We start from the raw sequence: 25,000 nt of genomic DNA on the forward strand, positions 1-25,000 counted from the left end.
TACAGGGTGGTGCTTCATTGTACAGCTTGATTAAAAAAAAAAAAAAAAGAAATTGCCGGTTTTTCTCCCAAATTGTACTTTGCCAATTCGCCCTGCTGTCCCCGGCCGTTGCTCCACCCCCTCTGCCGATCTGGGGAGAGCCCCTAGACTAGCACATGCTTCCTCCGCTACATGTGCAGCCGCCACCTGACACCTTCTTCTCACCTGACACCGAGGAGTTTCACCGGCAGGAGGTCGCGCGTGCAGAGGATCACGCTATTCCCCCCAGTTACCCTCCACACACCCCCCCCCCCCCCCGAACAGACCAGACCAGACCAGAGGAGGCGCTAGTGCACTCATACCCCACCGGCTTCCCACCCACAGACACGGCCAATTGTGTCTGTAGTAAGTAGGAACGTCTGACCAAGTAGTACCGCTGCCGGGGGGGGAATCGAACCCGCGTCTCGGCGGTGGCAGGCGAGTGCTTTCACAGTTCACTTTTACAGCCTGAGAGAGTAATTGCAGTGCGTTTTGTATAATAACCCTTGACTCTAATCCCATTCAGTAAACAGCTTATATACACAGTATGAAGTAGTCATCTGTACGCACACACACTTGTACAAGCTTGTGCTCCTGCCCACATGGTTACAGAGCAGCACGCCATGCAGCAGCAGCTGTTGTGATAAGTGACAAGTGACAAGTATTGAACTATTAACCGTTGACACGGGCTTTAGAGATAAGGGAGGCCAGCCACGTCCTAACAGACCTCAGCCACCCTTCCCCCTGCTGCTTAAGACCAAAGCAGAGGGAGAAAAGTGCGGATTTACGGCCCAACTCCTTTTCTGCCACTCCAACGATTTAGTGTTCATTGTTTGTGACAGGGACTCTCTTTGTTTGCAAAGGCGCCTGCGGAGGAGGTTCTGGAGAGGTGGGTGGGGGGTGCATGAGGGGGGGGAGGTGCATGTCATGTGACTCCTCTGAACGAATGAACTGAAGTCGCCTGGGTGAGACTCTGCTGGCCTGCAGCTGCAGAGGATAGAGATCTTGTATTGTTTCCCCTGTTTCTGGGAAATTGTGTCAGTTAAACAAACTTCTAAAGCGACTCGAGTGACTGTTAGTTGGACAGAATTAGTCAGCGATTGTTGCACGAGAGCAGAACGTGAAATTGAAACCACGTTTTAATAGGATCTCATGCCCACTCAGCAGCACCGACAAATAGGGGGTGGGAATCACCAGATGCCCACGATACGATACTAAAACGATATTTGAGTCATGATACGATAGTATTGCGATATCGCCGATATTGCGATATATTGAATATTGCGATATATTGAATATTGCGATATTTCGATATATTGTCTAACTCCTTTTCCTACCTTTTCCTTGAGCTCACCGGAAGTAAAACATGCAGTGTTTTTTTGTTTTGTTTTGTTTTTGCCCCACATGTAGGCTACATTATTAAGCTTCTCTGGACTCAATACGCCACTGCAGGCGCGGGCTGCAACATCGGGCACTTTCGGGGGCAGATGCCCGGTGGCCTGGCATGGCATGGCCTGCAAAAAAAAAAAAAAAAAAAAAAATTAAATATCGATACTTGGCGTCCAAATATCGATACAATATCATCAGGCAAAATATCGCGATACTATGGTGTATCGATTTCGACCCCCATCCCTACCGTCAAATAAGCTGTCGCCTTGTACCGGCCATCATACGTCTGTTAGGGTGTTTTCGCTCCACTGTTATTACAATGTTGTCAGGGGATAAGTGTTTTCTGGATGTTTACCGGATGATGGCAGGACATTGTTTGCTATTTGCGGACGATGCAGACATGTATACGGGTGTGGCGTTGCTCGTTTTAGCCCGCGCCGCGAGTCCACAACTACGGCCCTAGTGTGGACCCCGGCAGCCAGGGGGCTTGTTATCCTGTGTTTACCTCTCAGGATCAGAACCGGACCTTGCCCCCCCCCACCTCTCGAGACCCCCGCGCCGCGCCTGCCAAAGAGCCGATCTGCTTGGCTTATTTTAGGGGCACATCATCGACTGACTGCATCCTGTTAACATTGACCTCAAAGCCGGAAGATGCCAGCCACTTTGAAGTAAATAAAGATGCTCTTCCTCCGCGTCTGAAGGTCTCTGTGAAGTGCGCTTTGTGATTGTTAAGCCTGTTGTTGTCCCAAACGCCTCAGGCCATGACTCCATCTGCAGCACACAGCAGAGCACCATGAATATCTTCCATATGCACATGATTTGTGTGATGCCTTGTGAATTCAAAAATACTGCAGTGAGTTATTGTGTGGATTGGATGGAGGAGGAGAAGGTAATTCACATTCTGAGGTGGAATAGTGCAATAACGCAGACAGAGTCCATTTGGTTTAACAGCAAAAGGAAAATGGTTCAATCAAAGCTTCGGGGAGAGAAGGCCTCGTGAAACAAAAGAGGAGAAGCATTTTTCCATTTCGGCGTGTCTTAACAGGTCATGCTCTAGCGAACACGGCCCCTAAGCTCCGAGTTCCACTGACCGTGCATCCTGAGGGACCGTCCGCCTTTTTTTCCACAGGGCCATGCAACTCAGTCAGACAGGGTCGGAAACGCATCATCAAATATTGAGATCTTAAAAGCGAACCTGGGTTCTTAAAATGCTCTAAGTTGAGTCATATTTAATCACTGGCACACATTTTTGCAGAAAAAATAAGTGACAAATGGTGTTTGGTTTGGTCATGGCACTGTAAGTTCAGCCAAGCCAGTGATGAAGCATTTTAAAAAGGCGTTGGGGGAATAATATGAACAGTTTTGAGAGTTAAAGGAACACTCCGCCCATTTTCAACCAGCTTTGTATCATTAGAACATCAGTAGTATATCAGAAAACTGTAAACGGTTTTGAAGTCTGTCATTTAATTTGACAGTTATTGAGTGTTAAAGTGTGGACCAGTGACATCACTGGTCCACACTAACTCAAATTAATAACTCATTAACTCAAATCAACTCTCAATAACTGTCAAACTATTCATCATTCATCTAGTTTGACAGTTATTGAGAGTTGATTTGAGTTAATGAGTTATTAATTTGAGTTAGTCACTGGTCCACACTTTAACACTCAATAACTGTCAAATTAAATGACAGACTTCAAAACCGTTTACAGTTTTCTGATACACTACTGATGTTCTAATGATACAAAGCTGGTTGAAAATGGGCAGAGTGTTCCTTTAAGTAAAGGGGAAATTTTGCTCCCCCTGCTGGATATGAAGTAGTTTGTTGTACAAACATTTATGAGAATGTTGCAACACTTTTCCACACTGATAGTGTGTGTTTGTGTGTGTCCATGCATATGTGTACATCCCCTGTGCGTGTGTGTGTTTGTGTGTGTCCATGCATATGTGTACATCCCCTGTGCGTGTGTGTGTTTGTGTGTGTCCATGCACATCTGTACATCCCCTGTGCGTGTGTGTTCGTCCCACAGAACTGTTGGACACTCGGGCGGTGCGGCCGTTCAGCTTCTCCTTCAACACCAGCGACTACCGGATCCTCCTGATGGACCAGGACCAAGGCCGTCTGTACCTGGGCAGCCGGGAGTACCTGGTGGCCCTGGACATGCAAAACGTCAACAAGGAGCCACTCATAGTGTGTATACATTCATTGATATCACACAAGACACAGCAATAATAACCTCTATTTACCCTTCACCCGAACGTCAAGTCATCAACACAACATTTCTTATAGAGGCCCCATCATGCTCTGGAGCGAATTAAGTCTTCAACTCCGATCCATAGCTTCTCACTCACTCTTTAAAAAGCATCTTAAAAAGCATCTTATCCATACATGAACCATCCAACCATCAATCCAGCTCCCTCTCTGCCCTTGCCATTGTCACGTTCTTTGTTTTTCTTTTGCCTTCTTTTGTGTGCCCTTCTCCCATCTGTGTATATTGTCTCCTTATTCCTCCATCTGCAACCCTCTGCTTTGTACCTTGTCTCCTTATTTATCTGCATAAGTCATTGTGTTAGCCTGGGGATGTCAATAGACTCATTTTCTGTTAGCCTATTGTAACTCTGTAATTTTTTTGATATGATTATTTTTGATATGATTATGATTGTACGATTATGATTGTTGATAGGGGTGGAACTCCGTACAAGCCCTGTGGGCTTCGTTCCCTCCTTGCACTGTTTTAATGTGTGCTAAATAAATAAACATAAACATAAACATATACAAACAGCAACAGTTTGTGTTTTCTTAAATGCACTCTGCTGTTTGGTGTCTGCTATGCAGTATTAGTTCTCCAGATCTGTAAATGTAAGCCCTGATAATTCTGTATTTTGGGGGGGGGATTTAACAGTTATATATCTGTACTCTTCTCAATGCAGATCCACTGGCCAGCATCTGCCAAGAGAAAGGGAGAATGTCAAATGACAGGAAAGGGAAGACAGGTGGGATCTTGTTCTTCTTGTGTGCTGCTCTTTTCAAGGATCGTGAGACCGTTTTCAAGACGGGACAATGATTGCCCTCGTGGTTTGTTTGAATTCCATTTGTCTTACCGCCTCTCTAACCCAGGGCGAGTGTGCCAACTTTGTGCGGTTGATCGAGCCGTGGAACCGCACCCACCTGTACACCTGCGGTACCGGGGCGTACCAGCCCATCTGCACCTTCGTCAACAGAGGCTGGAGGGCAGAGGTGAACAACACAAAGAAAAGAAATGTGCAGTGCTCAAAGCGGGGATTTAAAAGTCACACAAAGTCCCTCAGCAGCAGCAGCAGGCCTGGAAAGCATTTGTCCTGCTAAATATTTCAGCACTAACAAACTGGGACAATGATTTGTTTACAATTTCCCCCCATGCTCCCTCGGGGACGCGTTAGTGCTCTATTTTTACGCGTCCTATCTCCCTCTCTCTAATCCGCTCCCGCAGGACTACCTGTTTCGGCTGGTCCCTGGGTACGTGGACTCAGGGAAGGGGAAATGTTCCTATGATCCCAACCAGGAGAACTTTGCTGTTCTCATCAGTAAGATTCCCTTCATTTATATGTTAAAAAATAACCCCTAAGGCCTTTTCGATTCCTTGTCCCGTTGAACCCTAATCTGCCATGTGTGTCCATTGTGTGTCCATCTGTGTCCCATTGTCTTTTGCAGATGAGAACCTCTATGCCGGCGTCCATATTGACTTCATGAGTACAGATGCGGCCCTGTTCAGGACCATGGGAGGAAGAACAGCCATTAGGACCGAGCAATATGACTCCAGGTGGCTCAATGGTGAGTAAGTGCATGTGTGATGATAGTTTATCATGATGATTCCTCTTATTTTATATCTCAACCACCAGCTTCACTCCTCTCATCCCTTGTGGTCGTTGTCTTTGATCCTCTAGAACCCGTGTTCACTCAGATCCAGCAGATCCCCGACAGCGCTGAGAGGAACGACGACAAGCTTTACTTCTTTTTCCGTGAGAAGACCCTGGACTCGGGCGGCGGGGCGAGCCCCAGCGTTGTGGCGCGGGTGGGACGAGTGTGTCTGGTGAGTTAACCCAAATTCCATCTGTGGTAACGATCCGCCCAGGCGCGCTCGTAATGTGAAGCAGAGGGCCGTCGTACTGAGCTGTAGCCTTGGGTTTTTTTCCACCTGTCTAGAACGACGAGGGTGGACAGAAGTCCCTGGTGAACCGTTGGACGACGTTCCTCAAGGCTCGCCTCATCTGCTCCGTGATCGGAGAAGACGGGGTGGAGACGCCCTTTGATGAACTGAGTGAGTCCCACAATAAAATACCCCCGATTCAAACTGATTGCATTTGAATCGAAACCGATTTCACGATTGTGTTATTGATTTGCCGTTTCGTCATTCTTCCAGGGGATGTTTTTATTCAGCCCACGCAGGACGAACGAAACCCTGTGGTGTATGCTCTCTTCACGACCGCTGGGTGAGCAGCTTATGGATGCTTGGATGTCTTCTCATAAATATCGATATAGGATTCATCTCCCTATGTTTGGGTGCTAGGCTAGCTGCCCCCTGGCTAAAACACGATTTCAGACGGAAGCCCGTCTTTATTGTCACACGAACACACTACAACACATGCATGCGGCCACAACACACACTCATGCTGACGGTGGCCGGTGAAATATGTCCTCTGCATTTGACCCATCCAGGCTTGTCCTTTCCTCCGGGGGGCAGGCCAGGAGCAGTGGTCGCTTTTTCTTTCCAGCGCCCGGGGACCATCATTGGACCAACTTCAGATGTTGTCGTCACTGGTCGGATGACGATCTTCTGCATGTTTTTAGTGGGGGGTTATGTACGGAGGAACCCCCTGGGGGGTACAGGGAGAACATGCAAACTCCACACAGAAAGGCCCTTTCGACGAGATAGCCCACCTGGGCAGTAGGCACTGAAGATATGGGGGGGGTCACAACTCCAGCGCCCACAGCGTCCCAGGCGAGAATCGAACTCAGGACCTTCTAGCTGTGAGGCGACAGCGCTACCGACTGCGCCACCGTACCCCCTAGCTAACTCTCCTAATTGTTGTCTTTTCTCTGTTCTAGCTCTGTGTTCAAGGGCTCAGCGGTCTGTGTGTACTCCATGGCCGACATCCGGAAAGTATTTAATGGACCCTTTGCCCACAAACACGGCCATAATTACCAATGGACAGAATACACTGGCAAGATCCCCTACCCACGGCCTGGAACAGTATGTTTCAATCATGCTATATCTCCAAAGTGATATAATGAAACTGCAACCTACCAAACCAATATAAAAAAATCTCCACCCCATCTTTCCTCCCATCCAGTGTCCAGGAGGAACGTTTACCCCCGGCGTCCGCTCCTCCAAGGACTACTCAGACGAGGCGGTGAACTTCATCAGAGCGCACCCCCTCATGTACCATCCCGTTTACCCTATCCACCGCCGCCCCCTGGTGGTGCGAACCGGCGTGGACTACCGCTACACTGCCATGGTGGTGGATCAGGTGGACGCTGTGGATGGACGCTACGAGGTGATCTTCCTAGGGACAGGTGAGAGAGACGCAGCATGGACCGAGTGAAGACACCGGCCTGACTGAAAGATTAGTTTGGCAAGGCAGAGCATGGCTTAACTATAAACCCCCCCCCTCTCCCACACCCAGATCGTGGCACTGTCCAAAAAGTGATCGTTTTGCCCAAAGACCCGACCAGCATGGAGGAGCTCACTCTGGAGGAAGTGGAGGTGTTCAGGGTATGTCTCAATATGTTGTCCTGAAAAGACTCAACCTACGGATCTCAAAGATGAAGACGAACTGATGTGTCTGCTTTTTATTTATTTACAGACCAGAGCTCCTGTCAAGACGATGAAGATATCTTCGAAAAGAGTAAGCAAAATTCTCATTATTTAAAGGCCTCCTGAAATTAACTCCTATTATTTTTACTTCCCGGAAAAGAGAGGAAGCATTTCTAGCATTTTTTTTTTATGTTGACCTCATACTGCACTAGTAGGCGTAAATTGTAATTTCTATTATTATTATTTTTTAACACTCCACAGCCTTCCTGCCAATAAAATTGCCTTTCTCTCCCTGTCTCATATTTGATTGGTTAGACTTTTGAATGATCCTTCACTGCGTTATGTGTCCCACCCCAAAATCCTGTTTCAAAAGGAAATGCATCAAATCCAGGAAGTAAAGATGCCATTTCATGGGTTCTTTAAGAAAAAGTCTGAATAAATCATGTTCCATTCTTCACAGGCACACTGATTTGAGTTTATTTTTTATTGTGTCACCACAGCAACAGTTGTACGTGTCGTCGGATGCGGGGCTGACCCAGGTGTCTCTGCACCGCTGTGGGGCGTACGGCCGGGCGTGCTCCGACTGCTGCCTGGCCCGGGACCCCTACTGTGCCTGGGACGGAGAGAGCTGCTCTGCCTTCACCCCCTCCACCAAGAGGTTCAGGGTCACTGTCTCTCCACACTGTTTACACTGCTTTCCTATGCAACTATAGAGAGCCAAAGTGGAACGTCACTTCCTGCTTCAGCACTGTGCCAGAGATTTTCATCCGCCATTTATTTTCCCCATAGACATTTGGTAAAATGCTTATAAAAAATAGTTTTACTTGTTCAAAACAAATGGCACAGATATATTTAGAAACAGGTGAGATAACATAACATTTAACTCGGACCAAAACGTAAAAGAAATGCGGGTTTAACGAAAATATTTTTTAACAATGACGTTTTTGTTTTTGTTTTTTTGGACTGAGTGAAATGTTCTATGGTCTCTCCCGTTTCTAAATATAGCTGAACCGTTTGGTTTGACCAAGTAAAACTATTTTTTTATAAGCATTTTACGAAATGTCTATGGGAAAATAAATGGCCGAAGAAAATCTCTGGTACAGTGCTGAAGCAGGAAGTGACGTTCACTTTGCCTCTCTATAATGTGTCAACTCAACTGAATTCCCTCTCAATTCTGATTTGCTCCGTCTCAGGAGGAGCAGAAGACAGGACGTTAAACATGGCGATCCACTGAGGCAGTGCAGAGGCTTCAACGCCAAAGGTGCGGCATTTTGTGCGCGCGCGCGTGTGTGTGTGTGTGTGTGTGTGTGTGTGTGTGTGTGTGTGTTCGAGGATCCTGGTCACTTCAATGTTTTTGTTGAAAGCTCAAAGCTCAAAATCAATTCTCACTAACTGCTCTTCCTCTGTTCTTTTTCTGTTCAGTGGAGAAACGTCTGAGAGAGACGGTGCAGTTTGGTGTGGAGGGCAGCAGCACGTTCCTGGAGTGTCAGCCCCGCTCGCCACAGGCCACAGTCAAGTGGCTCTTCCAGAGAGACGGAAGGAGGAAAGTGGTACGCGAGAAGAACAATTGCATTCCTCTAAACAATCGAGGGGAATCACCCACACTATCCCCGTTAGGAATCCTTCACTCAAACCCGTTCCTCACTGTCTTTTCTTTGTTCTCCAGCTCAACCGGATGGGGGGAGTCCTGAAGACCAACCACGGCATCCTCCTGAAGTCTCTCAACCAATCGGACGCCGGGCTCTACCACTGCCTCGCCACGGAGAACAACTTCAAGCACACGGTGGCCCGCGTGGCGCTGCGCATCCTGGACCGGGCCATCGTCTTAGCCCTCACCTCTCAGGACGAGGACGAACGTCCCAAAAGTCGCCCGGCGGTGGCGGCAGCGGCGGGACAAGACCGCCACAACTCCCCTCAGCCCTACCCGCAGTCGCCCCTCGTCCCCACGCCCTTCCCGCCCGAGATCAGACTGATCAACCAGTACTGCCAGTCCTACTGGGAGCAGCTCAGTCCCAAACAGCAGCAGCAGCGCAAACGCACCAGCCGCAGACACACAGAGAGCCAGGAGCAAGGCCTCGGCTAGAGAGGAGGGGGGACCGAGACGGCGTCCTCCATGTCTGGACTCTAGGTGGACTTCCATGTTTGACACACGGGACTGTGCGTCGCCTCCTCTCACACAAAACGCAGGCGGCGCTCTCATGCCGTTGTTAAGTATCTTGAAATAGAAAATGTAATATATTGATTGTGAATATAATATATATGGTCATGATATGGTCAATCCATTGGTTTACTCTTGTATTGTATGATAATATTGTAAGGGTATAAATGCTATGTTGCATGCTTATTTGTTTGCCAATTGTACAGTTTACTCTCTCTTTTTTTTTGCAACCTCGATGTGTAATGCTGCCTGTAAGGTGTAATGTATTCTTTCAAACTATTCCATTGGCTGTTGTCATGTAATGACTCCCTTACTGTCCTGTGCTCTAGTGACCCCTATGTGTGTGTTGAGGAATGACTCCCTTACTGTCCTGTGCTCTAGTGACCTGTGTGTGTGTTGAGGATATCATAGCAAACAGTATTCTTCCAGTTATGCACTTTGTCGGTGGTGGTTTTAGAGGGAATTATTAGGGCTCTTTGCACAAATGTATGAAAAATATACAGTAGGAAGATCATTTTATATGTACACATGTTATAAAAAATGGGAATGAACCTGTCTCAGATTTAGTATTGATTGTTGTTCTGCCAAATACTGTCTTTTGCAAAAGTTAGAAAGGCTCTTTTCAATGGAAGGAGGACAAGGAGCACTCGTTAAATGGAAATATCTTCTCATCAGGGCCACCATTCAACCTTCATTTTGTGAGTAACGGTGCTTTGTGCTGTCATGCTGATCAATTATACACTGGAGATGTTCAAACAAATATATAAAAATTTCTGAAGTCTCAAATTAGCCTTTCACTTTCAGTCCTTGATATCAAATTACATACGTATTTTAATCACTCGCACAGTTTTAATCATGTTCAAGTTGTACTCCAGACGGCGATGAACGAACCCGTGCCAAATCAAACCGCATTTACCAACAGTGTTGCAAAAGTTAGCGGTTGACGAGTAAAAGTCACAGTCAAATTAAGTTCATATGGGGGCAAATATATAAGGAAAATCCACAGGAACAACAACTCGTAGGCTCTATCAGTCATCCCATTCGTCATCTTCATCGTCATCAAACCCACCGTCATCTTCACCTTCATCTGAAACAGAAGACAAATATAAAGTCGACTTTTTTTCACTCTCTTGATTCAAGGTTTTCAGAACTGCCTTCTGTGGAAGGTGGAGGAGCAATTTAGTCATTCATATTTACCAGAGGAATGGATGGCTTTACTCCTCTTCTGCATGACCATCATCAGAGCTCCTACGATGCCCTCCCCTCCCTCTGGCTCTGCAGATGGAACTGGATTATCTGTCACCTACAATACACAGCGGGAACGATCAAGTTAAAGGAACGGTCCACCCAAAAATGAAAATTCGGTCATCTACTCACCTCATGCCACACAGGTGAAGTTTGTCCATATAACACACATGGAGGTTGTCATAACAACCGCTGACTCCAGTTGTACTGAAGTGAAGTCGATGGTGGTTTTCTGTCCAGTTGTGCTGGCAACTTCCCTGTGTGTTATATGGACAAACTACGCCTGTGTTTCAACTGGCATGATGGTGAGTAGATGACAGAATTACATTTTTGTTGTTGTTCCTTTAAACTACTTATGATGCATTTCAGTATGATAATCAGGAGTTGCATGTTGATATATAACATTTGTGGAATATATCAAATATATATATATAATAATAAAAAGAAAAACGTTTGGTTTACATTCTTGAGCTTCATCCCCAGTCGGATCGAATCTAGCAGGGCCCCTCTCCCACCTCCACCTCCACCTCCACCTCCTCCTCCTCCTCCTCCTCCTCCTCCTCCCCCAGATGGAGGGGCAGGTGGTGGTGGTGGTGGGGGGCCGGCGCACGGAGGAGGAGGAGGAGGAGGAGGGAAGTCTGAGTAGCTGGATGCCTGTGGGGGCGGAGGGGGAGGAGGCGGAGGAGGTGCAGGGCCCCCCCTGCTGGGCGCAGACAGCGCAGGAGGAGGCGGAGCGCCCTGGAAGCGGTGCGGGCCGGAGGGAGGCGGGGGAGGGGGGGCGGCGTGGTGGGACGGCATGGAGGAGGGCGGCGGCGGTGGCGGGGGGGAGAAGTGGGAGGACCTGGAGGGCGAGGGGTGTGACGGGACGTGGGCCGGAGGCGGCGGAGGTGGAGGTCCGCCTCGAGTGGCGGCGGGAGGCGGGGGCGGTAGGCCTCCGCGCCCCGGGCCCGCCGGCGGCGGGGGGCCCCCTCGCTGGCCCGGGACAGGGGGTAGGGGCCCGGCGCGGCTCCGAGGAGCCGGAGGGGCCGGGGCAGAGGAGGGGAAGCCGCCGGGCACCGGAGGGAGAGCGCCCTGCCTGCCGGGGGGAGGGGGCAGAGGAGGTCCAGCTACAGAGGAAAGGAATGAGAAAAGACAAGATGATGGATTACAACCCAGCTGAACTTTAGAACCAGTGTTTCTCAATGTTGGTTCCGGGGGGACCACCAGGGGTCCGTGAGGGGGTTCCAGGGGGTCCCCCACAAATGTATGAGTATATTTGGGTCTGAGAGACGAAATCTCATGACATGGGGGTCTGTCTGTGACTCGAATGTGGACTAAATGATGGTCCTTGATATGAAAAAGGTTGAGAAGGACTGCATTAGACCCTCACAGTAATGGGTACGAGTACGAGGTTGGCGAGGAGGCACAAAAGGATGCAGTCTCACCTTGGTTCACCTCCTTCTTGACCGCCTCCATGCCCCCAGACTGCTCGATGATGTCGTAGATGAGCTGGGACGTTTCCTCGTCCTGCATGTCGGCTTCACCGATCCCAGCAGCTCCCAGCAGCTTCACCAGATCGGGGTCCATGTTGTTGGGGTCCCAGCCGACATGACTAACATGCCTGACAGGAGGGAAAACAGGTGCGAGCGCAATCAAAAAAATGAACTCTGGGCAGATCTATTTTCAGCAAATAGATCTGATAATAGAGAGGATCATGTAAAACGACGACGATTCTCCTCTAGATAATTAACACCAAACTTCACTGCCTGACATACTCACTTAAAGCCACTGGGTGCCCCTATGTCTGCTTTGGAGAGCTTGCTCCCCCCCTTTTTCTTGCTGCCCTTCTTCTCCTTCTTGGACTTCTTCTCCGTCACGTGTGAGGGAGCCGGTGGTGACATTACGGAGCGGTAGCGTGACGCCTGGATATCTGGATTCTGGATGTCCACTGTGGCCATGGAGGGAGAAGCCGCCATGCCAGGTCCTGGTTTCGCAGTAGATACAGATTAGATACAGTTTGGCACTTGTTTTGACCCCAATGCATCATGGGTGGTAAGAACAGTTCCAACAGGAAGAGAAGACGTGCAAGAGGAGGAAGAGGGACACACCCACCTTTGCCGTGTGGCAGTGGAGGGAGGCCTCTGTCTCTGCCTGTAAACGTATCAGACAACATGATCAGAGGAAGGAAGGATTACTTTCACTATAGCTATTCATTTTGTCAACACTATTATTGCATCTTACCATTTGGCGGCAGGGAGCGCTGTTTCTTTTCTGTAAATAACAATAGAGGATATGAGTGTGGGGGGGGGGCAGTTTGCAGCACTTCATCAGTTGCATTTCTGCAACTGACTTTTCCCGAAAGTTAACCCATTTCACTAACAGGGAACTAATGAGGAACTATTAGTTAATGGTTCTTGGGTAACTCCTAATCAAATTTGATAGAGTGGCAAATATGCAGCATTTTACTTTAGGGGACACAAAATTGGTAACTAATGGACAGGTGATATGATTGATTTAGTAGTTAATTGAGTATTAGATAGATAGATAGATAGATAGATAGACTTTATTGCAGGCTCGAGGTCCATACAAAAATACAGTCAAATACACATAATACAAAAAAGATTAAAAGAAAACACAAAATAAAAATAGTCTAGTGACTCATTTTAAAAGACACCTATACCAGTGCTCCCAAAGCTGAGACGTGCAGCGGGTGGCACTGTACGCAATGTTCACCAGCACCACAACAAGTTGATTTTCAGAATCATTTAACCGACAGATAAACCTGTACATTACATTTCTCAAGACAGCTTGCAGTGTGTTCACTCCAGCACTCACAAACATCTCACTCGCACTAGTCCACCTGGGCCTTTTTAGCAGTATTCTCAGAGCATCATTATATGCCACTTGCGGTCTCTGAAGGCTGGCTTTTTTATAGTTCAACCACAGATGTGCAGTGTACAAAGGTGAACAGTAGGCTGTAAACAGAGTCAGCTTCACTCCATCAGTGCAACAACCAAATTTACGTGACAATACATTTGCTCGTACATACAACATACGACACTGACGATAAATGTCCTCGTCATCTGTCAGTTGGTCTGTGATCACGTGACCAAGATATTTAACTTCACTGCAGACATTCAGAACATTACCAGACAGTTTAAAGTCAGGAAAGGTCATACGTCTATCTTCCACGGTTATTGAATCATTACTTAATTATTACTGGTCCGTTAGTTGCCGTTTTCGTGTCCCCTAAAGTAAAGTGCTGCATCATACTCTCTCTATGAAATTTGATTCGGAGTTACACAAGAACTGACCATTAACTAAGTTCCTCATTAGTTCCTCATTAGTTCCCTGCTCTAACGGCTCTACATTTTGTGTACCTTATCGCAGGAGGGTCCAAACGTTTTTGAATGGGGGCCAGATTAGATCATGTGAAAAGACCTATAATATAACATAAGATAACATAACATATAAGTTATTAAAAATAAACATACAATAGTACTCTAAACATTAGTCCAATAGTCTGATTCACTTTATCCCCTGCTGAGAGAGAGAGGGGATGACATGTGGCAAAGGACCTGACCCATGTCGGATTCGACCCCGCGTCGGCCGCGCGAAGGACCGAACCTCCATCGTACGCGTGCTACCAGGTGAGCCACCAGGACGCACATTTTGTAATATCTCTTCACATTGAACTCTTTCATAACAGCGATGGTCTCTTGGCAAAAATGAGACAAACGTAACTTTCAGCTTTCAGTGAAAAAGTATTCAACTTTCCAGCGCTCCTGAAAGTGGCGGAACCTCGCTGCCAACTTTATGCTTCTTTGTTGGGGCCGTGTTTGCCACCCAGTGGCAAATGTCTGTTGCTAGGTAACCATTCGTTTACTGTTTACCCTCTGAAAACATTAGTTTCACTTCCACCTGCGGTGTTCCTACTTGGTGCTTGCCTACAAACTGTCTGATAATAATGCTGTCATCATTAGGTCAACGGAAATAACGCAAAGTGAACTTGCTTGATGAAGCAATACTGTGTGGAGGGCCACATATAGTATATTTTGAGAGACAAGGCGGGGGCCGTTTAAAATCGGTTCGCAGGCCGCAATTGGCCCCCGGGCCGGACTTTGGACACGCCTTCCTTATTGTAAAGTGTTACCCACATTTCTTTCCGGTCTAAAGCAGAGCAGAGCAAAGCTGTAATAGATACAGTACAATTATTATTGTACTGTATTATTGTAGTATTATTATGTATTTATTATTATTATTATTATTATTATTATTATTATTATTATTATTATTATTATTATTATTATTATTATTTATTTATTTTTACACATATATATAAAGCACATAATACTGGTTTTTAGACTGCTTGCTAATGATGTATCTGAATATATAAAGAGTTTTTGTCTGAAAGCTTTCAAATTTCGGTTTAAATCATCCTTATTTAAGTGGATTTAAATTGATTTGACTAAGAATAAGGAAACTTATTGCAGTTAGCCCTTTGGATCACATTGATGTAGTATTACCAGTGTTTTTGGACTAAGTCAAAGAACCATCTGGATAGTTTACAAAGATACTATATGACTATCGTAAAGTCAGGAGTTATGCTTTAAGATATGGCTATGAACCGTAATCTAAAAACTCAATTACATTAATTGTAATTGCAAAAACAAACAACTACTGTACATGGAGACGTTGAACTGGCTGACCTGGGCGGTTATTTCTTAACATCTTCTCCTGCACAGCGTGTTGGAAAGCCTCGGCTTCCTGTACATCAGCAAAGTTCAGCCCCACTTGACAGTCCTGTGTTAGAAATGAACAAGATATCACACACTCATCAAAAACTATATTTTATAAATATTCTGAAGTTCTCTCAAGACAGGAAGTTGCATGTTTAATATCAAGAAATTGCAATAAAAGAAAAGGTGTGTGTGTGTGTGTGTGTGTGTGCGTGTGTGTTCGTGTGCGTGTGTGTGTGTGTGTGTGTGTGTGTGTGTGGGTGTGCGTGTGTGTGTGTGTGTGTGTGTGTGTGTGTGTGTGTGTGTGTGAGTGTGTGAGTGTGTGTGTGTTCGTGTGCGTGTGTGTTCGTGTGTGTGTGTGTGTGTGTGTGTGTGTGTGTGTGTGTGTTCTTGCTTACATCAGCAGCAAAAGTATGAAAGTGTGGCTGATCAGCGCAGTAGACAAACTGGCAGTAGAGCTCCTGCTCCCACACCTGATTCCCTGCCTATGGGGGGGAAAAAGATGATCGATATTTCAGCCTCGCAACAGCAGTCAGAGTCATCCTCTGTCATTGTGTATTATCTCTTTAACACAGTGTTTGTTTAGAACAGAGGTTTCCAAAGAGGGAGGCGGGCCTCCCCAGGGGGGGCAGCATCCAAGCAGTTTCAGGGGAGGCTGAGTGAATGGAGGTGAAAAAATATGACTTCAGGTATTACATTAGTTATCAAAAGGAGATCACATAATACCCTAAATGTGTGTGATTTGGTTAAAGATAGTTAAGAGATACAGTAGTTTGGGGGAATTGTACTGTTTTTCCCACCTTCCCAGAGGTAGAAATGAATAAATGCCATGATTTCTATGTATTTGATGTCATCTGAAGTATATCAAACAGCCATATCAGGCTATCTTGGCTCAATTGTTGAGTGTCTCAACAAAGAACATACTCATGATCCAATCCATAGTATTCCCATGATGTCACAAGCATTTTCCTACCAATATGGCGCTGCAATACACACAGCTCATAGAGACAGTCCGCATGTCTGCGAACGCCCACAAAATGTTAAACGGCTGGCGCGCGAGTGGGGTAAAACCGCCCATATATCTCATGGGCTGACTCACCAAAAGACGGTGCTGCGGCTCTAAACTACATGTTTGGGGGTTCTAGAGCAGAACACAAGACGTCTGCTCAGATGTGCGTTTACTGCGGTGGCTAAATCCCCGATCGTGTCTGCCTGGGCTGGGCTATCAGCTAAATTCTAACTGCTGAATGGATAGAACGGGGGTTTTCACCCCACCCTGACCACGCCCCCAGGCAGGCCGAGCAAGCTAAACCAGCGTCTATGACGAGACGTGGCCTCAACCTATTCCCATGATGTCACAAGAATTTTCCTACCAATATGGCGCTGCAATACACATAGCTCATTGGCTGGTTGTGTCACTTGATTGTAAATCACCTGTTAATTGATTACAATCACCTGCTATTTTCCTACCAAGATGGCCGTGTGGTGCTGTAACAGAATACTATCAATAGGCCTCCAGGAATTGAGTGAGGGGTCGCCTTTCTCCAAGCTTTGTCTGGGGGGGGAGGGCCACAGTCCCAGACTTTGAAACCCCCTGGTTTAGAACACCCCAGTCTGAAGAGGGCCCAAACCTGAGAGACTGTGAGCTGTCTGTGTGTGTGGTGGTTACCTTCAGGTCAAAGGCGCGTATGAAGTAGGAGCGCTGAGGGTTGTCCTTGACAAAGCAGACCACTCCAGTGTGCTGCAGGCTCCAGCTGGACGGACTGTGAGGCAGAGCCATGTACAGCTGGACTACTGCGGTGGCCATGGCCTAGACACACACACACGCACGCACGCACGCACGCACACACACACACACACACACACACACACACACACACACACACACACACACACACACACACACACACACACACACACACACAATACATTGGGGCACTGGTATGGCACGGTGGTGGCAACTCACTTCCTCAAGTGCTCTCATGTAGATAACAGCTTGCATTGCAGTGTTGCTGTAAAAACACTCACTTTGGCTGTTTAGCTTCTGTTGTATTCTATAGTATCGTCACCCTCTTAAAATAGTGGCGCAAGTCACTTTTTTTGTTTTTGTTTTTCAGAAAATGTAAAAAACTGAACCAAATACAGAATATATGATCATTCCACAATTTTTCTTTATGACAATAGATGACTATTGACATACAAATAACACTATTTATGTAACATAAAACGATTAAATGACTGATTAGATGACTTAGGCCAATTTTTATGTCACTTTAATAGGCAAAAAAAACCTGACTTAGGCCTGACTTACACAGTTGCATTTTATGTCAAGCGTGTGACTTAGGCTGTTTTATTTGTTGCTTAAGTCACATTGTCTTGACTTAGGCAAACATAAAACGGCCTAAGTCACAGGCTTGACATAGGCCATTGCACTACCAGGTAGGAACAGCATGATCTTTTCAATTAAGGACTTAGGCCATTTTACCAGAGGTGGCCAGCATCATGAAGAGATGATTTAGGCAAAAATATAATTTTCTGCAAAAAGTGCCATTATTTTAAGAGGGTGACGGTATACAGTGTATAGTATTGTTGTTCTATTATGCCTGCTGCCAGCCACAGCGGAAGAAAATATGTATTTCAGTTGAGTTCAGGGAGCAACTTCTGCTCTGCTGTATGACTAGACCTCTAATTCTGTCAGAGGAAGCAATGGTTCACCATTTCCTGTTACAGCTGCCTCTCCTTTGATGATATAATTATGTCAGCAACTTATTTTAAACTGCATTTCTAACAAAAATACAGGACATCCATTTAAAGCTGCCTTAAAGAACAAATAGACCAGATTAGTTTCTAACACAGCGACACTGAACGCTACTGAAAGCCTGCGGTTTAACGGCTCAACTCTCACACTCATACAGATTCGAGACATAGTGCTTCACCGCCAAAGGCAACAGAGACAAGGCTCCAGGCCCGACTTGGTAAAGATGCAGAACCTGTACTACCTGATGCCTTCTCCTGTCACTTTACAACATAGCCTCACACATCAGAAAGCACACACACAGACACAGGGGGAAAAGCCTCGTCTCCAAGGCCAGGTCAGGACTTACAGCACACCTTCTGCCCAGCAGATCCTCCACCTTCTCATTCTCCTGCTGGCTCAGCACAGAGCTGTGGTGGCTGTGCTGCGCTTTGCTTTTGGATCCACGGCTCATGGTGCTCTCTCTGGTGAAAAAACAAAAATCTCCCAGTCGTTCTTAGAGGATTACGCACGACATTGAAGTTCCCCGTCCTCCGCTCTCCTCTCAACTGACAGAATACAAGGTTTCTCTTCTCCTCTGTGATGTGCAACCAACTCAGAGCAGGAAACGGACAACCGCACTTCTCTACCCCCACTTTTTCTTCTCTCTCTCTCTCTCTCAAGCTGAGCACAAATTAATGCGTCGCTTCCATGTTCAGAACAGGCAGTGCTCTGTTTCTCAGTTTTTCGCCTCCTGTGGTATAAATTCTGATGTCATGCAATTGTGAGGTTGAAGCGCATGTAGTGTTCTTGTATGTATTGTAGCTGAAGAAGACCTCAAAACATATGTACAAATGAAAGAGATTGAACTTTATTGACAAATAATAGTCAAATTAATTTAAAAATATACAGGACGGATAACAAAATCAAAATTTCTTTTAAAGTCAAATCTCAAGACCAAAATAACAAAATAAACAACAGAACAGAACAGACTCAATTCTTTTTTTTATACAGAAGATCCATAGATAAGTTATTCACCATAGTGAAGTTTTTCAGACTGCTTAAAGGAACACTGCGCCGATTTTCAATGCTGAGTTAATTTGCACATAATCTCACACATATCCGAAAAATGTCAAAAGTTTTGCAGACATTCATTTAGTTTGACAGTTATTGAGAGTTGATTTGAGTTCAGTTGTGGACCAGTGACATGCACAAATGACACCACTGGTCCACAACTCAATTCAATTCAAAAAACGTTAATAAACTCTCAATAACCATCAAACTAAATTAATGTCTGCAAAACTGTTGTCATTTTTCAGATATGTGTGAGATTATGTGCAAATTAAATTTGAAAATCGCATTGAAAATCGCGGAGTGTTCCTTTAAGGACAGCATTTTTACATTGGTTTTCAATGCTCTGTTTCATTTTGTAACAGCCTTCACTGTACATCAAATATAATAAAATATCATAACCCTGTACAAAGTGTATTTCTTGATGTGACACATTCTTTGATTGTTCTCAGACATAGAAAACCCCTTCAAGACTGCTGAGAACCATCTTTCCACTTCTGGTGAGTCACATGTGTTCCTTGAGTCAGTAATTGTCGGTTTTAAATGACCTTCATGAGTATAGCAGCAAAGCACCGCAAGTTGTACCGGTATCTGTCAAATCATAGTTATTGATCATGGCAGGCCGCCTCAGACTGGAGACCGAAGCTGATTGTCTTCACAATATTCAAGTTATAAGATTAAAAATAAACACATTGAACACACTCGATTCTTTCCCATTAAAGTCATCATCAGTTGTGTTTGATCGACTGGAAACATTAGTGTGGTATACTGCATTATGTCGCAGAACAAAATCGGGCTCTGACTAGACTTCGCTGAATCGGTGACGTCAGAGTCATCACAGTTAGCAATACTTGGGGACAACACTTTTACAAAATGGACTTGATTGTACTAATACGTCGTAAAACAGTCAATGATGAGTGAACAGAGCGACATGCTTTACGATAAAAAAAGCAAATTCCCAGGATGGGGGGGGGAAAATGCAATATAACACGATATCAAATTTCTTCTCCATAAAAACTGAAATTGCATGGAAGTGGATAGGAAGGACGTTTGGCAGTGACTGCGTCATTCCATGAAACTGTATCTCATAGCCTGTGCCATCTTTACTCGATATATATAACATGGGATTTCCATTTGAGTCATGCTGTTCCCTCTTATCCTTCATGCTGCCTCTCCAACATCCTTACAAATGCCACCAAAGCACATCCTTAATGCGAGCCACAATATAGATTTGTTTTTTCAGTCAGAACACACTGCTATTCTTCTGTGCATCTGTGTTCTCTCCTCCATATAGGACCTATTGTCTGCTCCATGTCACAATCACAACTCTGTTCTTTTCTCGTAGGCGAAGGTTCATCATGTATCCCCTCCTCTCGTGCGGCCAAACGCTCTTGTTTACCTTTGGTTGGAGTATTCGGCAGATCGGGGGTAATTTAATGACGACGGGGGGAGAGCTTTTGGTTGGCATTCTGTTGGTAGTTCCTCTGTTCAGCCACTAGTGGCCGCCTCCACTCCGTGACTCTCCAGTCACCCAGTCAGTGATGATAAAGGATAAGCTCATGATCATGAAGATGAATCCCACTGCAGCAAAGCATGCGGCCTGCAGGGGGAGACAGAGGGAAGGAGTGAGAACAAAATCTAGATCAACAAAACAAAGCTTCTCAGGCATCAAATATACACCAAGTGAAGACTACATCATAGTACTGCAATGAATAGAATGGGTGTTTCCTGGTGATTGAATGTCTCATTTGGTACATCTAAGATGGCTGCCATAGAAGTTTGATAATGCTGTCATGGAAATTAGGGTTGTGCGATGTCACCCAAATATAGGCATCGTGATGGTTCCACAGTGAAACATTGCGATGGACGATGGCATCGTCATTGACGATCATTAATTAATGATTTATGAAGTCGTTAGATTTGTTAGATTAGTGTAGTCTCAGTTTTGAACCTGTTAAGGAGAGATAGAAAGCAGCAGGCAGCCTATGTAATGGAGCGACTTCATGGCAGGTTGAATTCAGTTGAAGACTTGTCTCATGACTCACATTGGGATGAAAACAGGAAAGAACGTGAAATTTCTTCTTTATCTTAACATTTTCACAACAACTAAACGACACAATCAACTTCTGCTTATCCTCCCCTCCTCCCTCCTCCCTCCTCCCTCCTCCTCTCCGCTCTACCGCCTCTCTGTACTGGGCTCAGCGTGCGCTTGTTTAATGCCGCCCAGCGCCCGTGTGTCACGGTTGAGTGGAGTTGGACTTTTTTATGATTAAATCTGCAAATATTTTAATTCGAAGAGATACGGTAATTAATCACATTGGTCCGATGTAGCAGGCTCAGAGGTCGATGGGGGTCGGCTCATCGACGGTGGTCGATGCTATCGTTCATCGTGCTGCCAACCCCAATGGAAATGACCGTTGTTTTAAGTAGTGTGCCAGATTCAGGAAGTTGGGATGTTCCAAGAAACGGTGCCTTTGCTACGGTAATGTAGTGTTTTCCAATCTCATTGATAGCACTAAAACGTCAGCTTAGCTTCAGAAATGTCTATAAATTCATTGTATTCTTTAGAAGGTCGTCGCCAGAAGGTCACCACCTGACCAGTGACAGTTGGAAGAAGAAGAACGGTCCCCGGGCGCTTCAACAATGCAGCTGCCCCACGCTCCTGGCCTGAACCATGGAGGACGAGCCAAGATGGGTCAAACGCAGAGGACACATTTTCACGGCAGCATTGTAGCATTGCATCATGTCGCCTGACCAGCGATGAGTGGAAGAAGAATGATCCCCAGGCACTTGACTGCCGCTGAAACTCACCGGTAGCGAGCACACTCAAAATAGATTCAAAACTCACTCTGGTGCAGGGCAAGCAAAGAGTTCAGTAGTGAGAAAAATGCCAGAACTCCAAATGTTTTTTCACAGGTTTTAAATGTTCCTCAATCAGGGCAGCAACAACGGACGTTTCAGCCAAAGACCTTCTTCTTCCTCAACGCTGAGGAAACCTGTGAAAGGACATTTGGAGTGCTGGCATTTGTCTCACTACTTCACTGCAGCTGCCCACCGCTCCTGGCCTGAACCATGGAGGAGGAGGAGCCCACCGCTCCTGGCCTGAACCATGGAGGAGGAGGAGCAGCTGAACCATGGAGGAGGAGGAGCAGCCAGGATGGGTCAAATGCGGAGGACACATTTCATGGCACCGTTGCAGCATGTTTGTGTGCGTTGTGCCGCCGACCTCGTGTTGTGCTGCATGGCACGCGGTCGTGCTGTTTGTGACAAATAAAGACGGGACTGTCCGTCGGGTTTAATATTTAAAGGGGCAGCTCACCCTAAAATCCAAAATACATATATTCCCTCTCACCTGTAGTGCTATTTATCCATCTATATCGTTTTGTGTGAGTTGCCTGAGTTTTGGAGATATCGGCCGCAGAGTTTCTGCCTTCTCTCCAACACAATAACAATGGAACTGGATGGCACTCGGCTTGGGGTGCTCAAAGTGCCAAAGAAATACATTTGAAAAACTCAACAGCATTGTCTGTTTCCAGAAATAATGACCCGGTTACCCAAGATAACACAGACCTAGTTGTGAGCAGCTTCATGTAGGAACTAGCTCGCAGCTAGTGGGTGTAGTTCGGTCTAAAGAAAATAGTTCCTACATGAAACTGCTCACAACAAAGTTTGTGGATTATCTTGAATAACCGGGTCATGGTTTCTGGAAAGAGACATTGCTGTTGAATTTGTCAAATGTATGTTTTTGCCGTTTTGAGCGCCACAAGTGGAGTGCCATCCAGGTCCATTGTATTGGAGAGAAGGCAGACATCACTAGGGCCCAATATCTCCAAAACTCAGGCAACTAACACAAAACGATGTAGATGGATAAATAGCACTACAGGTGAGAGGAAAAATATGTATTTTGGATTTTAGGGTGAGCTGCTCCTTTAATGATTATTTCTTTGGGAAAATATCAAAAAAGTGGCACAAGAAAGCTCAGCAGGTCTGAAACGTGTTGCGTTTTGTGCCTCTGTTTATTTAACTGAGATGTACATTGTTTGTTAAACTGTTTCAGTACACATGTACTATACTTCGTGACTAAATCTTGATCCTAATATTCAAGAAGCTCCTTTTTCTCGTTTGTTATGATTATTTCTTTGCCTAGATGAAAAACGGACTAGACATATACTGTAACCTGTGATAGGTGAAGGAATGGATTGCTACCTGAATCTTGGGTTTGGACCGCAAAGGCTCCTGTTCCTCGGGAACGATCCGGATGTAGAAGATCCCAGGAAGGATGAAGATGAGGCTGGGGGCAGATGTGGCTCCTGAAGACGGACGAGGAGAACAGAGAAGTGAAATGAGTGAGATTGTACACAGCAAGTAATTGCACATAGTTCTCAGCATGCAATATGCTGTGTGAAGCCAGGAGCAGCTGGCCTATTCTGCATCTGTGAACATACCGATGAGGCCAAAGATGTCTTTGATAGAGGGCACGAAGATGACAAGCAGGTTGACGATGACGAGGAGACAAAATGCAATGCAGATGTGTCTGGCCCAGTGGAAGGGCTTCTCAGGGAACAGGATCTGGAGCAAGGCCCGGCGGATCTGAGGGAGGAAGGACGGTGCAGAAGGAAAGGAAAAGATGGAGGAAGAGAGGAGACAGGTTTTAGCATGCGTCTCATGCAGTGGTCATGCAATGTAGGACGATTACCACATAACGGTCACAAGATAAACACAACCCCCGGCCAGCAGGGACGCTCTTGCACAGTTTCTATCTGGACGTAATCGTGAAGTGCAATGATGTTTTGGGTAGGGATGGGGCCGATCCGATCCAATATCGGTATCGGGTGCCGATACTGAGATAATTCACGGATCTGAATCGGATCGGAATTAAAAAATAAATAAATCCAGGGGGCGCTGGCCGTACTTTGCCCATGTATAATATCATCCTTCTTTGCCTTGTATATTTTCTTAATTTTGTCTGCTTTTTGCAAGGTATATACAAAAAAAAATCTTTAATTGGCCAAATCTTTGCCTATACTGTATATTCAAGAAAGATATCGGTATCGGAATAATATCGGTATCGGCAGATATCCAAATTCAGGTATCGGAATCGGATCGGAAGTGAAAAATGTGGATCGGTGCATCCCTAGTTTCGGGGCAAAAATGACAGACAATGACAGAGCTGCACATCTCACCGGGAAGAGAACCACAGGGACAGTCAGCGTGACGGCCACCAGCACCGCCAGACGCACACACAGGATCAGTGTGTCCAAGGGGTCCACTCTGCTGTAGGTGTGCAGCAGCTCCGACTCGACAGCAACTGCCAGCGGAGAAACAGAGAGCCCTAAGTTATATATCTCACGTGGTTCCAGTCCCGCGTTCACACACAAGTAACGTGGAGTGCGAGAACAGGCGGCTCTTTCATTTCAAAACGCTGCGATTCACAACGTCGGCACAGAGGTGACTTGAAGCGTGTCTTACCGAAAAAGGTGAGGTAACCAAAAAGAGCGGTTAGCAGGTACATGACGAACATGGCCAGGATGGAGATGTTGGCAACAGTCTGCATGCGTTTCTTGGTAGCGCTGGGGTCAAAGTAAACAGATTTTTTTTTTTTTTTTACATTAGTCCCAAATCAAACTTGAAGCATTGCTATCTGTGTACAGATGAAGGAAGCACAGTTTGGATGTGCCGTTTTCCTTGATCACTTTCAGACTTACTCTCGCAGCTCCGTGTAGATGGGAAGCACCTCAGGGTGGCAAACAAAAGCGAACGCCAGGATTGGGATGGTGTACGCTGTCTGAAAACCAAACAAAGCCAGAAGCTCAGTGACGAACACACCAAACATTGACTGAACACAGTATTTGTATATTGTAGTACTGTATATT

At 46.0% G+C, this 25,000-nt stretch overlaps 3 protein-coding genes across 3 annotated transcripts in view; 1 reads left to right on the top strand and 2 right to left on the bottom strand.

Moving 5' to 3' along the window:
* LOC310781072 (semaphorin-3F-like) overlaps positions 1-9,712 on the top strand; it is a 15,633-nt gene extending 5,921 nt beyond the window's left edge. The window contains exons 3-18 of the mRNA XM_083641613.1: positions 3,437-3,597; positions 4,338-4,400; positions 4,525-4,644; positions 4,877-4,970; positions 5,098-5,217; positions 5,331-5,476; positions 5,590-5,704; positions 5,807-5,876; positions 6,493-6,637; positions 6,738-6,960; positions 7,071-7,159; positions 7,251-7,292; positions 7,702-7,859; positions 8,395-8,462; positions 8,624-8,751; positions 8,868-9,712. Coding sequence (XP_083497739.1) covers positions 3,437-3,597; positions 4,338-4,400; positions 4,525-4,644; positions 4,877-4,970; positions 5,098-5,217; positions 5,331-5,476; positions 5,590-5,704; positions 5,807-5,876; positions 6,493-6,637; positions 6,738-6,960; positions 7,071-7,159; positions 7,251-7,292; positions 7,702-7,859; positions 8,395-8,462; positions 8,624-8,751; positions 8,868-9,284 — 2,159 coding nt within the window. The 3' untranslated portion in view covers positions 9,285-9,712. The remainder of the gene's footprint in view (positions 1-3,436; positions 3,598-4,337; positions 4,401-4,524; positions 4,645-4,876; positions 4,971-5,097; positions 5,218-5,330; positions 5,477-5,589; positions 5,705-5,806; positions 5,877-6,492; positions 6,638-6,737; positions 6,961-7,070; positions 7,160-7,250; positions 7,293-7,701; positions 7,860-8,394; positions 8,463-8,623; positions 8,752-8,867) is intronic.
* A 145-nt stretch (positions 9,713-9,857) lies between these two features.
* On the bottom strand, positions 9,858-18,641 carry wasb (WASP actin nucleation promoting factor b). The gene is made up of 11 exons (XM_083641617.1): positions 18,427-18,641; positions 16,992-17,132; positions 15,721-15,807; positions 15,293-15,386; positions 12,825-12,854; positions 12,696-12,734; positions 12,363-12,567; positions 12,029-12,204; positions 11,067-11,710; positions 10,557-10,662; positions 9,858-10,446 (listed from the first exon to the last, which is right to left on the bottom strand). The coding sequence occupies exons 1-11, from the start codon at positions 18,529-18,531 to the stop codon at positions 10,388-10,390; spliced, it is 1,686 nt and encodes a 561-aa protein (XP_083497743.1). The 5' UTR covers positions 18,532-18,641; the 3' UTR covers positions 9,858-10,387.
* Positions 18,642-18,920: 279 nt separating this feature from the next.
* The window catches only part of LOC310780875 (sodium-coupled neutral amino acid transporter 3-like), a 14,809-nt gene continuing 8,729 nt past the window's right edge, over positions 18,921-25,000 (bottom strand). The window contains exons 11-16 of the mRNA XM_083641382.1: positions 24,833-24,912; positions 24,597-24,697; positions 24,311-24,435; positions 23,573-23,717; positions 23,334-23,437; positions 18,921-20,727 (exon numbers count right to left, since the gene is read on the bottom strand). Coding sequence (XP_083497508.1) covers positions 20,623-20,727; positions 23,334-23,437; positions 23,573-23,717; positions 24,311-24,435; positions 24,597-24,697; positions 24,833-24,912 — 660 coding nt within the window. The 3' untranslated portion in view covers positions 18,921-20,622. The remainder of the gene's footprint in view (positions 20,728-23,333; positions 23,438-23,572; positions 23,718-24,310; positions 24,436-24,596; positions 24,698-24,832; positions 24,913-25,000) is intronic.

The sequence above is a fragment of the Poromitra crassiceps genome, assembly GCF_964638095.1.
Source record: "Poromitra crassiceps genome assembly, chromosome: 8".
NCBI classification, from domain to species: Eukaryota; Metazoa; Chordata; class Actinopteri; order Beryciformes; family Melamphaidae; genus Poromitra; species Poromitra crassiceps.